The following is a 12,318-nucleotide window of genomic DNA, read 5'->3' as shown; positions in this document are numbered from 1 at the left end:
GGTCAGTTTTATTGCACATCGAACTTCCGAATAAAAAACCCGTAAAACTGTGGTGGCATTGCTGTATTTTTTCCAATTTCACCCCATTTGGAATTTTTTTCCTGCTTCCCATTACATCATATGCAATATTTAATGGAGGTTTTAAAAAGTACGACTTCTCAGTCTAAAAACAAGCCCTCATACGGCTATCTGACCGGAAAAAAATAAAGTTATGGCTCGGGGAAGACAGGGAGCACAAAATGAAAAAAACAAAAACCTCCGGGATAATGGGTTAATGGTATCCGCTACAAAACTGATCCATCAAGGGTCCTGTAAAATGGAACTCATGATGCCAGTTTGAAGCCAAATTTAGACACATAACGAGAATGTAACATTTTTAGCAGGGCTGTGTAAAATGGGAAAAAAGCCAAAATGTATTTACCTTTAAAACGTCCCACTGTGCCTGTAGCGGTCACGTGCCATTTATTGTTCACGCACAAATGACCGCTGAGGCAAGGGAATGGCTGCAGTGGTCACGAGAATGATAAATGTCATGTCACCACTTTAGGGCCAGCAAGATTCACAGTGACAACCCCTGGACACCCCCTCTAATGTCACACTTCAAGATCAATATAAACTTTGCTTTTGGGTTGTAACAAAAGCTTTTTTCAAAGACACAAGTAAAATATCTGCAGGTTACCTTTATTATTTCTTGCTGCTGGGGATGGAGGTTGTTCTGAAAACACTTCTGATGGAGGGGGCTCAGAGTTGTCATAATCTTTATCCATTACTTCTATGAGATTAGTTATATCGGAGTCATCTGAACTGTGCCTAGTATTACCACCACTACTTCCAAAGTACTCTGGGTGAGAAGTGTTACAGGTCCCTGTTCGGGGTACATCTGCTGGCTGCTCTTGCTGTGTCTGAGGCACTGTTGGTGGTTGCGTTGGCATGACCTGTTCCTGTAAGCTTGGTCCTTGTGGTGGTGCAAGATTTAGTTTTGTTCCACGTGTACGTCTTGTTAAAGATGAACTCTGAGAAGCAGTACCAGAGTCTGTGGATGAGGAGGAAGCTTTGCTAGATGGTTGTGTTGTAGACACTTGTGCTGCCATTCTGTTAGATACACTGGAGTTCTTTGCTCTGACAGTTTCCACCTCAGGTACATTCTTGTGTATGGTGGATGTTGGGTTGCTCTGCTTTTGACTACTAGTGGTTCTGGAGCTGGAATTCCCACTATATAGCCCTCTGTTAGAGCTACTGTTTGAGTCACTTCCAGCTGAACTAAAGCTAAAACAAATACAGAATATTCATTCACTAGCACTTTTGTTATAAATGCTATAGCATACATCATGAAGCTAAATAAGTGAACGTTTTTTTTAATTTAATTTTCATGTATTTTCTCATGCCACTGGAAGTCAGAGGGTTAAAACCACCACCCATGTTACTAGACATTTCTCCATTTCTATTTGGATGGTGCCATATAATAAAAATTCAAGTTTGTTAAATACATGAGTGGAGTTATCCAGTTTTGTAAAATTGATGGCCTATGTTAAGGCAGGACATCAATATTACACTGGTGGGGTTCTGAGTCTCTGCAGCCCTGCAGATCAAAGGGGTTATGATGCCAAGGAGAGCACTGCAGACTCTTGCTGCTTAAATCAGGATGCAGTCTGGTATGAACTCAGAGCTCATACTTTTGGTAGTGGCTGTTCTGCCGCCTTTTCCCTTTCACTTGAATGGGATATAGCTGCAATACTCCGAGACAGCAGTTACGAAAAGTACGAGCTAGTAAAAAAACTATATACATTTTTGTGTAGATTTTGTTATCAGTAGTGTCAATATGAAGCTCAATTCTGTCAGATTATGCTCCTTTGAGGTGCTCTCTGCATCGAGCTGCTTCACAGTCCCTCCCCTCTGCTCATGTGTGACATCTACCTCACCGAAAATAACGAACCGCACATAGAATATACAAAAAAGTCTTCTTTATAAAATACATTCAGGTAGTATACAAAATATCAATATACTTAAGTAAGGGTCCATTCACACGTCCGCAATTTCGTTCCGCATTTTGCGGAACGGAATTGCGGACCCATTCATTCCTATGGGGCAGCACGATTTGCTGCCTAGATCCGGAATTACGGATCCGCACTTCCGAGTCCGCAATTCCGATCCCGAACAATATGGAACATGTCCTATTCTTATCCGCAATTGCGGACAAGAATAGGCATTTTCTATTACAGTAAGTTCGGGCGATGTGCGGTCCGCAAAATGCGGAAAGCACATCGCCGATGTCCGTGTTTTGCGGATCAACGGATCCGCAAAACACACACGGATGTGTGAATGGACCCTAAAAGCGATGCAAGTGAGCGCTATGAGCCATTATCCACTAGGGAAAAGGGTACATCGAAAAGTGTAAGCCCAGCTTTACAGTTTAGTTTTCTGGCGTTAATCACAGTAAATGTGTCAGAGCATGGTGGTCCTGCTCTCTTTCACCAAGCTCCACCCACTTAAAAATCGAAAGCTGAAGAAAACACGGTCATAAAATTTTTGCACAAAAAAGGCTCCAAATTTTGCAACTCTTTATGCCAAAAAGCGTGTGGAAAGCCTTAGTAAATGACCCCCGACGTTTACTCCACATAAGAGCATTACAAACTGCTGCGATTGGTTGACACTAGAAATGTGTATGACTGATAAAACATGATTACTTTCCTGTGGGCTTTGGTTATTAATGGTCATCCTTGGTACAGAGGAAAAGTAAAACCCTAGAATGGGAGAATAACTTACTTGCTTTCTGTTGATATGCCAACTATCCTCCTGAGATCAAAGGGTCTGCCCAAATGAAAAGGAGGATTTGATGCCTCAAAAGAGAGTCGCCTTTTGAACGGCTCCCATATTCCTTGAGCTTCTAAGTAGGCTGTTCCAATAACCAAAAGAAACAGCAAACTACGGGAAAGGAAAAGACAAGAAAATAATATCGAAATTTAACTTGTACAGTGACTTGCACAACTTTGCATAGAAAAGATAAATATAAAAATGCTTTTTAATACTTGCTCACAAGCATTTAGCATATGCTGCCATATATTAATCCACATTAATGAAAGACGACGCAGCAATAACCCAACAGTAACTCAATGTATTCAAAGCATTCGGGAAGGCAGGAAGTAGTTTAAAGGCCACAGCCATTTTATGTACTCCTGTACTTCGTCTTGCAACAAAACAGCAGTTTAAATAAAGTTCACTACTGAAGGGTAAGTGGTGTATCCGCTTTCATTGATCTGGATTGGAACTCAAACTAACTTATAACTGAAAGCGAAGAAGATCCTAGATGACACGGTTGACCTTTGACTGAGCTGAAGAGGGTGGAAGAGAGTACCAGCCAAGTGTTCTGTAGTTATACTGCCATATATACTGTGGCTGGATACATTTCTCAGTTCCCTCTGCTTCTCCTCCTCTTCTGCTCATCTCAGTTGCTGTTGTTGGGATCACTACAGTTGCAAGAAAAAGTATGTGAACCCTTTGGAATGATATGGATTTCTGCACAAATTACTCCTAAAATGTGATCTGATCTTGATCTAAGTCACAACAATAGACAATCACAGTCTGCTTAGGGCTCTTTCACACCTGCGTTCTTTTCTTCCGGCATAGAGTTCCGTCGTCGGGGCTCTATGCCGGAAGAATCCTGATCAGTTTTATCCTAATGCATTCTGAATGGAGTGAAATCCGTTCAGGATGCATCAGGATGTCTTCAGTTCCGGAACGGAACGTTTTTTTGGCCGGAGAAAATACCGCAGCATGCTGCGTTTTTTGCTCCGGCCAAAAATCCTGAAGACTTGCCGCAAGGCCGGATCCGGAATTAATGCCCATTGAAAGGCATTGATCCGGATCCGGCCTTAAGCTAAACGTCGTTTCAGCGCATTGCCGGACCCGACGTTTAGCTTTTTCTGAATGGTTACCATGGCTGCCGGGACGCTAAAGTCCTGGCAGCCATGGTAAAGTGTAGCGGGGAGCGGGGGAGCAGCATACTTACCGTCCGTGCGGCTCCCGGGGCGCTCCAGAGTGACGTCAGGGTGCCCCAAGCGCATGGATCACGTGATCACATGGACACGTCATCCATGTGCATGGGGCGCTCTGACGTCATTCTGGAGCGCCCCGGGAGCCGCACGGACTGTAAGTATACCGCTCCCCGCTCCTACTATGGCAACCAGGACTTTAATAGCGTCCTGGCTGCCAAAGTAACACTGAAAGCATTTTGAAGACGGCTCCGTCTTCAAATGCTTTAAGTACACTTGCGTTTTTCTGGATCCGGCATGTAATTCCGGCAAGTGGAGTACACGCCGGATCCGGACAACGCAAGTGTGAAAGAGGCCTAAAACTAATAACACACAAAGAATTATATGTTACCATGTTTTTATTGAACACACCATGTAAACATTCACAGTGCAGGTGGAAAAAGTATGTATACCGGTATACATGGTTTTGTAATCTAAAGTTGTTATAATGCTTTTGTATGATGTAAAAAAATATACAATAAAGATTATAAATAAATAAATAAAAAATAAAAACTGAATGTTTACATGGTGTGTTCAATAAAAACATGGTAACATTTAATTCTTTGTGTGTTATTAGTTTAAGCAGACTGTGATTGTCTATTGTTGTGACTTAGATGAAGATCAGATCACATTTTATGACCAATTTGTGCAGAAATCCATATCATTCCAAAGGGTTCACATACTTTTTCTTGCAACTGTATGTTAAATTTCATATGCTAATACTAGAACTAAACCATGAGAATTACATTTCCAAATCTGACTTCTAGGACACTCACTGATCACAAAAATAAAGGTCAACTTCATTCTTTGGGACAGGCAAGTACAGCACTTAGATATCTCTCACATTACTATGCTCACCACCACTACATTCACACAGGGGAATCGGACCACCATGTTCACCTAATCGGTTGGGGTCCCAGTGACTGGACCCCCAGCAATCATAAATTCATCCTTCATACCAATCTTTTCAGAAAAAAATAATGGTGAATAGAATGGGAATGTATCTACCACACTTGCTTTTAGTTCGTTCGAAAGCTACCCAACGGTCCCTTTACACTGCTCAATTGAGAAGACTATTGTTGGGAAGGAGGCATTCCTTTCTGACAATCACCTGCTCATCAGTGAATTTACATGCAGCGATCTCCTCCAGTATGGGGAAGAGAGATCGCTAATGCCATCACTCGTCCCCGGCAGCAGAGGCTGTTTAGACGCCACGGTCTGTTGCAGGCAAACAGTGGTTTAGGTGACCGCATGAAGGATTCAATTACCCAATGGATGAATGTTTCTCTCATTCATCGGGTAATCGGTGGCACCATTACAACGGCAGATTAATGCTAATGAGTGTTCCTCGGGCAGTGTAAAGGGGCCTTTGGGTGTATGAGCAGTTTATGTAGACAATGACTTGAAACAATGCAAGTTGAAGACTTTTCAGTTCTCTGATGTTAAGTGATTCTAATGAAATTCCACTCAGATACCTCATAATTCCTGAGATAACGATATAGAGTGCCAACTCCCAGTTGGGCCGGGGAAGAGCTTCTGCACATGAGGCCAGCATGTGGTATGGAAGCGATGCATTTAGTACAAAAACAAATTCAGAACCTCCTGTGGTAACGATCTTTAATTCACGTATCAATCGGGAAGAGGTGAAATCTGGTGTAAACCTGCAGGAAAAGGAGAGACCGTTCCATCAATAAAATCACATACAAATGAAACTGTTCAGATGTGTCTAAAATGGGGAATATCATCCACAGAGAAAGCAGAGACTGCTTTGTAGATTACTGTATATCATAGTGCTCACTGAGAGCCATATAAAAAATTCTGTAAGAGGAAATTCACTGCCGATCCAGTCCCATTGATCACATGATTGCCGGGGAAGCTGCAGAACTTCTTGGGTCTTAGCAAAACAGACCAGCTCTGCAGTGTACGTTCGGAGAATGGCTTCTCCTGTAACTGGGGATGTGAACAATAGGCAATAAAAAAAGTTTCATTTTTTTTGGGGGGGCGGGGGGGCATGCTATGTGTAAAATATATAGAGATAACAAAATATAAAAAGCCAGTTCTACTTTACACAGTTTGATTAATCCTCCTCTATGTTTTTTCCATATTCCCTTGGCATCACTCAAAACTGTTTTAAAAGTACTGATATAAAAAGACATTAAAATATAGCCACACAAGACAAAAAAATTATTTGAATAACCAAATGAGAAAAAAACATTTGATCGCTTTCAACCTCCAATGTACTGAATAAAAGGGAACATTTGGCCTGGATATTAACAGGAGAAAATGGCCCAGTTTTAAACTGATTTAACAAAATAAAATAAAATAAACTACAAAAAAGAAAAGTGACCCTTTCATAGCCACTTTTAAACAAGGTCACAGTATACAAGCAGAGAATAAAGGGTTGCATTCACCCAAGAGAAAGCACTGTGTGTTTCCACCACAGAGAATAGTCGGGAAGTGACGCTCAGGATCAAATATTAAGAAAATAAGAGCAGCAATGATAGCTTCAACAGAAAGGCAATTCTGTCCATGGTGGAAGGCAGGGGTTTATGCCGGGCATCCATTTGAGAGAATTTCTTTGCTGTACAACTGGTTTTCTGCATTAGAGTGCATGATATGTGCAACAAAGATTTCTGTTGCGTTTACAGGTGTCTATAAGGACATCCGAGGAAGCAAATCGTAATCATTAGAAAAAAAAACTACTGACTAGTTCCCAAACTGAAGCAGTGAGTGCGAGAATGAGATTACTCGGCCACATATAAATAAGCCATAAATCATGCAGGTAAAGTAGAGCATCCACTGGTCACATGAATGGGGCATGTGCAGTACTCCAGAACAGGGGGTACTTGCTTGCTGTTTAATGCCTGTCATGTTCTTTAATGACATTATATGCTCTGTATACCCAGTATGATTATGGATGGAAGTGACACTTGGGTGTGGATCCTGGATCCACCCCTTGCTGAGTCTAGAGAGAAGAAGAGGAAGAATGAAGAAGCAACTCCATGTACTCTATTCCTCCCAGGACTGGACTAAAGCTACTACACTGATCTCTGGATGATTTACATAAGGAAGAGAGAGAAAATCAGAAAAGAAGGTTCAGAAATATGTATGGCTGAGCATTGGAGTCAGCAAGGTATCCTGCTGCCTAAGCAATTTAGACTTTACTGCAGTGAGGGGAATACTGTTAAGGGACCCATCACACACACAACTTGGCCAGTCTTTTCTCTAAAAATCTATATGCCTCAGTTATGAATTACAGGCACAAAGCAAAAGTGAAATTGCTAGTCAGAGTCTGCAGGAAACAACTTGAGAAAGATAGGAAAGAGTACAATAATTTCCATCCAAACTCCAAATCCATACAAAACTATCTGGGAAGATGACTTCAGAGCCCCTACCACTCCCATTCTCCACTCTGGAGCCTTCTGGGTCGCTGTATATATCACAGCATCTACACAATCTAAACCTTTTCTAATTGGACCATGTTTTATCTGCTCTGCGGATTTTAGAGTCAAATATTTTACTTACAATATGATAATTTCCTTAGAGGAATTGGGACCTAGTGCAAACTCCTGACAATTCAATATCTTGAATCCATATCCTTCACAGGAATAGCCACTGATTTCCATGCTTTTAACTGTAACTGGAAGCTGCCCTGTGTTCTCAATCTTGAATGCTCTCTTCATAGTGAAGTTTGGCTCTCTGGGTTTTATTTCTGGATGAGAAAAAGAAATAAAGATACAGCATATAAAAACTCAATCAGATTTACAAAGGCTACACGAGGATCAACTGAACGGATGCACACACAAAATAACTTCGCATACACACAGTGAAACTTTCTGATCGACAACAGATTTTTCTGTGACAGTTCTTAAACTCCTTTATATTTTATATACACTATGTTGGCTCTCTTCTGACTACCTTGACCATTTTTCACTGCAAGTTGATTGGGTCCCGCGCTGTGTAACAAACAGGTCCCCTCGATGCTACAAAGTGAAATCTAGTGATACAATGTATTGTATTACTATCTATATGTGCGGCTTCCTCACCTGAAATAATAGGATGTGAGTTGCCTCCAATGTTTCCTATCTGGAGTCCCTTTTTCTTTTCTTTCCTCTTCTACTTTTTATTTTCTGAAGGTGGTTGCTATGTTGTGTCCTTTTCCCCTCCCCTCTTTTGCGCACGCCGCTCCGGCTGGTAGCTGGCGTGAGCGCAGGGAAGCTGAAGAAAGCAAGTCCGAGAACGGATCCTTTGTGACGTCACACCTGTTGGTACGGGTGCCTTCAGGAGAAAAAAAACATCCAACGCGTTTTGAAACACTTGTGTTTCTTCTCCCTGACGAAGAAACACGTGTATTTCGAAATGCGTTGGTTGTTTTTTTCTCCTGAAGGCAGCCGTACCAACAGGTGTGACGTCACACAGGATCCGTTCTCGGACTTGCTTTCTTCAGCTTCCCTGCGCTCACGCCAGCTACCAGCCGGAGCGGCGTGCGCAAAAGATGGGGGGGCGAAAAGGACACAACATAGCAACCACCTTCAGAAAATAAAAAGTAGAAGAGGAAAGAAAAGAAAAAGGGACTCCAGATAGGAAACATCGGAGGCAACTCACATCCTATTATTTCAGGTGAGGAAGCCGCACATATAGATAGTAATACAATACATTGTATCACTAGATTTCACTTTGTAGCATCGAGGGGACCTGTTTGTTACACAGCGCGGGACCCAATCAACTTGTGATTCTCTATTCCAGAATATTATTTGTATAAGTCCAGGCAGGGCTCACATTTGGAACCCAGCAGCGGCCTTTGGGATAATTCCCAAGCCAGTAACAGACACCGAGGTTGTTAAGAACAACGGCAGCGCAGGAGCACATCTTGACCATTTTTCACTGCAGTTCTGAGTGCTCATCTCAGACGTTTCACTAGGCTTTCACAAACTGAAGTGAATGTTAGATACTACAACCGAGCTCTCGATACTATGTTGTTGTTTTTTTTTTTACTAGTTACTTTGAGATCCAGAAACAATTGCTGTGTAAGTGTGGTGTGAAGTCAGCACAAAGGCAAATGAAGCATAACTTACTGTCCGTGCACTCTTTCAGAAAGGCTTCTGTGATTTTAAACCTCAAGGAGCTCCCCGGACCAGGGGGTTTTCCACCAATCTTAATGTTCTCATTTGCTCCTTGCCCTTTCACTGATATTACGTCAACCACTGTTAAATTATTTCTGAAAAAGATATACAAGGTACAATATCAAATTGAACTCCTAAAACTATTATTAAACACCTAGCTACTAGAAATGAAAGAAAATGGAATAAGACATGTAAATCATGAAAAATGTACCCTGGTATTTTACATGCAGAACTGAATTCTGTGGAAGAAATAAGCAGCTGAGAATCTGCTTTCCAGATGCATAATGGCATAATAAGCACAAATGTAATTTAGTAGAGTTAAAGAGGTTCTACAGGACTACAAAAAGATGTCCGTTTTTTTTACAACAACAGCACCACATCCATCCAGAAGTTGTGTGTGTGGTATTACTGCTCAGCACCATTCACATTAACAGAGCTGAGTGGCAATGCCAAACACAACACAACCATGGACAGGTGTGGTGCTGTTTCTGGGAGAAGGAAGCCATCTTTTCGTACTCCTGGAGAACCCCTTTAACCTGCAGCTCGTCAGCACAGAGAATGTGGCAATAATGAACACACTGGATTTCAACGTCCATGGAGCGCTCATTATTCTGTGTGGATTTTTTCCAGGCCATGTGAACACCCCAATTACATGAACGGTCGTCAAAATGCTAGTGGATTTAGTCAGGATTAAAGGTGGATTTAAACGAGCAGATAATCATTACAATTCCAATGCTAGCGATGGAAGATGAACGATTATCAATTCATGTAAATGTTTCTAATGTTTGACCAAAAACGCTTCTTTAACATCTGTGAAATTCTAAGTGCGAACAAGTATGATCATCCGTTGTCATTAATGAAATGCACGATAATCGTTTCATTCAAATGCTACTTATCTGCTACAACGTTTGTCGTTTAGTTGATGGTGCCTGTGATCGCTTAAGACAGGGCTCGACCACTCCCAGGCGCCAGGTCGCCATGGCGATCAGGAATTTTGTCCTGGTGCCTGGGTATTTGCCCCTGCTTGAAAATAGGCCCAGCACACCAGCAGCCGGGCGCAGTAACACTTTAAGTTTAGAGTAGACGCGGCGTCATGCAGGAGTCCGCGTCTACTAGGCTCGCCCCTCACGCTTTCTGCCCCAGACTACAGTGAAGAGGACCGCTACTGGCTCAGGCTCCTCATAGCTGCGGCGCATCTCCTTCTCAGAACTGGGACTCAGAACTGTGGCGAGTGGCGGTACGATAGGGGGTGGCCTCCCCCCATCATTAGTGGCAGCGGCAGTTCAGATCGGAGTCCCAGCAGTGTAATGCTGGGGCTCCGATCGGTTAGCATGGCAGCCAGGACGCTACTGAAGTCCTGGCTGCCATGGCCATGGCCAGTTACTCTGCAGCAATATACTTACATGCGCTGTGGCCGGCCCAGCGCTCCTTCTTGTAACTCGTCACAGGTCTATGCAACGCATTGCTATAAGCATAAGCAATGCGCCGCACAGACCTGTGAGTTACAAGAAGTAGCGTTGGGGCGGCCACAGCGCATGTAAGTATATTGCTGCAGAGTAACTGACCATGGCAGCCAGGACTTCAGGACTTTTTTTTTAGCTGGCTCCTAGATTCCAAGGAAATTTGTCAAGCCCTGGCTTAAGAGAATATCTGCTTGTCTAAATCCACCTTTAGGCCTCATGCATGTGACCGTTGCCAGGCCATGCAATATGCGGGCACTGGCCGTGTGCTAGCCGCATCACAGATGCGGACCCATTCACTTGAATGGGTCCCCAATCCATTTTTTGCGGTGTTGACGGATCACAGACCCATTGAACCGCACGGATAGTAGCTGTGCATTGGGGACCGCAAATTGCACCCGAGGGGTTAAACAGCTACTTAGGCCTTATGCACACACAGCCATTGTCTGCATTGTGACCCCCAGCGTGTTCGCAATATACGGCACCAACCATTTGTGCACTGCATCACGGATGCCGACCCATTCACTTGAAAGCGTCCGCAATCCGGGAGGGGCGGTGCGGAATGGAGGCTGTGGGTTTTCTGTCCTTGCCTCTGCACCAAAAAAATGCAGTTCTGTTTCACGGAACCTGAGTCTTTGAACCTCCTCTCATCTCTCCCTCCATGCTGCTTGCTTGTCACCTGCCAATCTCCGCGCTCCTCTTCCACACAGGCTGAATTGAGACCTACATGTGAAGTATATGTAGCTCTCACTTCAACATTCTTCAATTTATTGAATTATTGGCTCTAAGAAAATATCAAGAAGGTAGATCTAGCTGCATTCTAGCCTGAAAAAGAGCTTTAAAGGGGTATTCTCATCTGAGACAATGGCAGCATATCGCTAGGATATACCCCCATTGTCTGATAGGTGAGGGTCCCACCGCCAGGACCCGCACCTATATCGAGAACAGAGCGAGAAAAGCGGTGGCTGGAGGAATCCGGTCCAGCCACCACCAAATGCTCTCCCCATAGAAGTGAATTGGAGTGCACCGCACATACACGGCCACCGCTCACATTGACTTCTATGGGCCCGATGGTAATAGCAGAGCCAGCGATCAGCTATTTTCGTCTGCCCCACAGTAATGAATAGAGGACGGCTGCGCATGAGCGGTGTGCCCTCCTCCACTGCATTTAGGAGATAGGTAAGGGGCCCAGCGCAATGGAGGCATATCCTAGCTGCCTCAGATGACAAAACCCCTTTAAGAAGCAGCCACCCTCTGCATTCACATAGCCCAAACTGGACTTGTGCAAAACAGTATTCTTTCCTATCCTGCTTGAATGAACTGAGTAGGGGCTAATCAGTGGGGGGATTAAAGGGTTTTTCCACATCAGGCAGCCTGCTATCCATATAACTTACAGGATGCAATAGAGAGGGTTCCCTGATCTATCAGCCAGCAAGTAGAGCCACTGCAATGGACAACTTTCCCTCTGGAGATCTCGTATCTTCAATGCATTACACAGGCAGCCTATTGAATTCAACTGGAGCAATGTAATGTTCAAAGTGGTATTTTAAAGGGGTGAGCCCATCTCAATACATTGGAGGCATAGCACTAGAACAGGGATCAGCAACCTCCAGCTGCTGTGAGACTACAACTCCCAGCATGCACACTTTCTCGGTTGTTCTTGTAACTAACTTAGGAGTGAAAGGAGGGAATTGTAGTTTCACAGCA

At 43.4% G+C, this 12,318-nt stretch overlaps 1 protein-coding gene across 3 annotated transcripts in view; it reads right to left on the bottom strand.

The window, feature by feature from the left end:
- TMEM131 (transmembrane protein 131) overlaps positions 1-12,318 on the bottom strand; it is a 255,812-nt gene that overhangs the window by 21,632 nt on the left and 221,862 nt on the right. For all 3 annotated transcript variants that reach the window (XM_040425124.1, XM_040425125.1, XM_040425126.1), the window contains exons 27-31: positions 9,104-9,246; positions 7,554-7,740; positions 5,504-5,689; positions 2,764-2,922; positions 680-1,266 (exon numbers count right to left, since the gene is read on the bottom strand). In XM_040425124.1, the coding sequence (XP_040281058.1) occupies positions 680-1,266; positions 2,764-2,922; positions 5,504-5,689; positions 7,554-7,740; positions 9,104-9,246 (1,262 nt within the window). The remainder of the gene's footprint in view (positions 1-679; positions 1,267-2,763; positions 2,923-5,503; positions 5,690-7,553; positions 7,741-9,103; positions 9,247-12,318) is intronic.

Source organism: Bufo bufo, chromosome 3, assembly GCF_905171765.1.
Source record: "Bufo bufo chromosome 3, aBufBuf1.1, whole genome shotgun sequence".
Classification (NCBI taxonomy): Eukaryota; Metazoa; Chordata; class Amphibia; order Anura; family Bufonidae; genus Bufo; species Bufo bufo.
The sequence above is the reverse complement of the archived record's forward strand: the minus strand, read 5'-3'. Positions and strand labels throughout refer to the sequence as shown.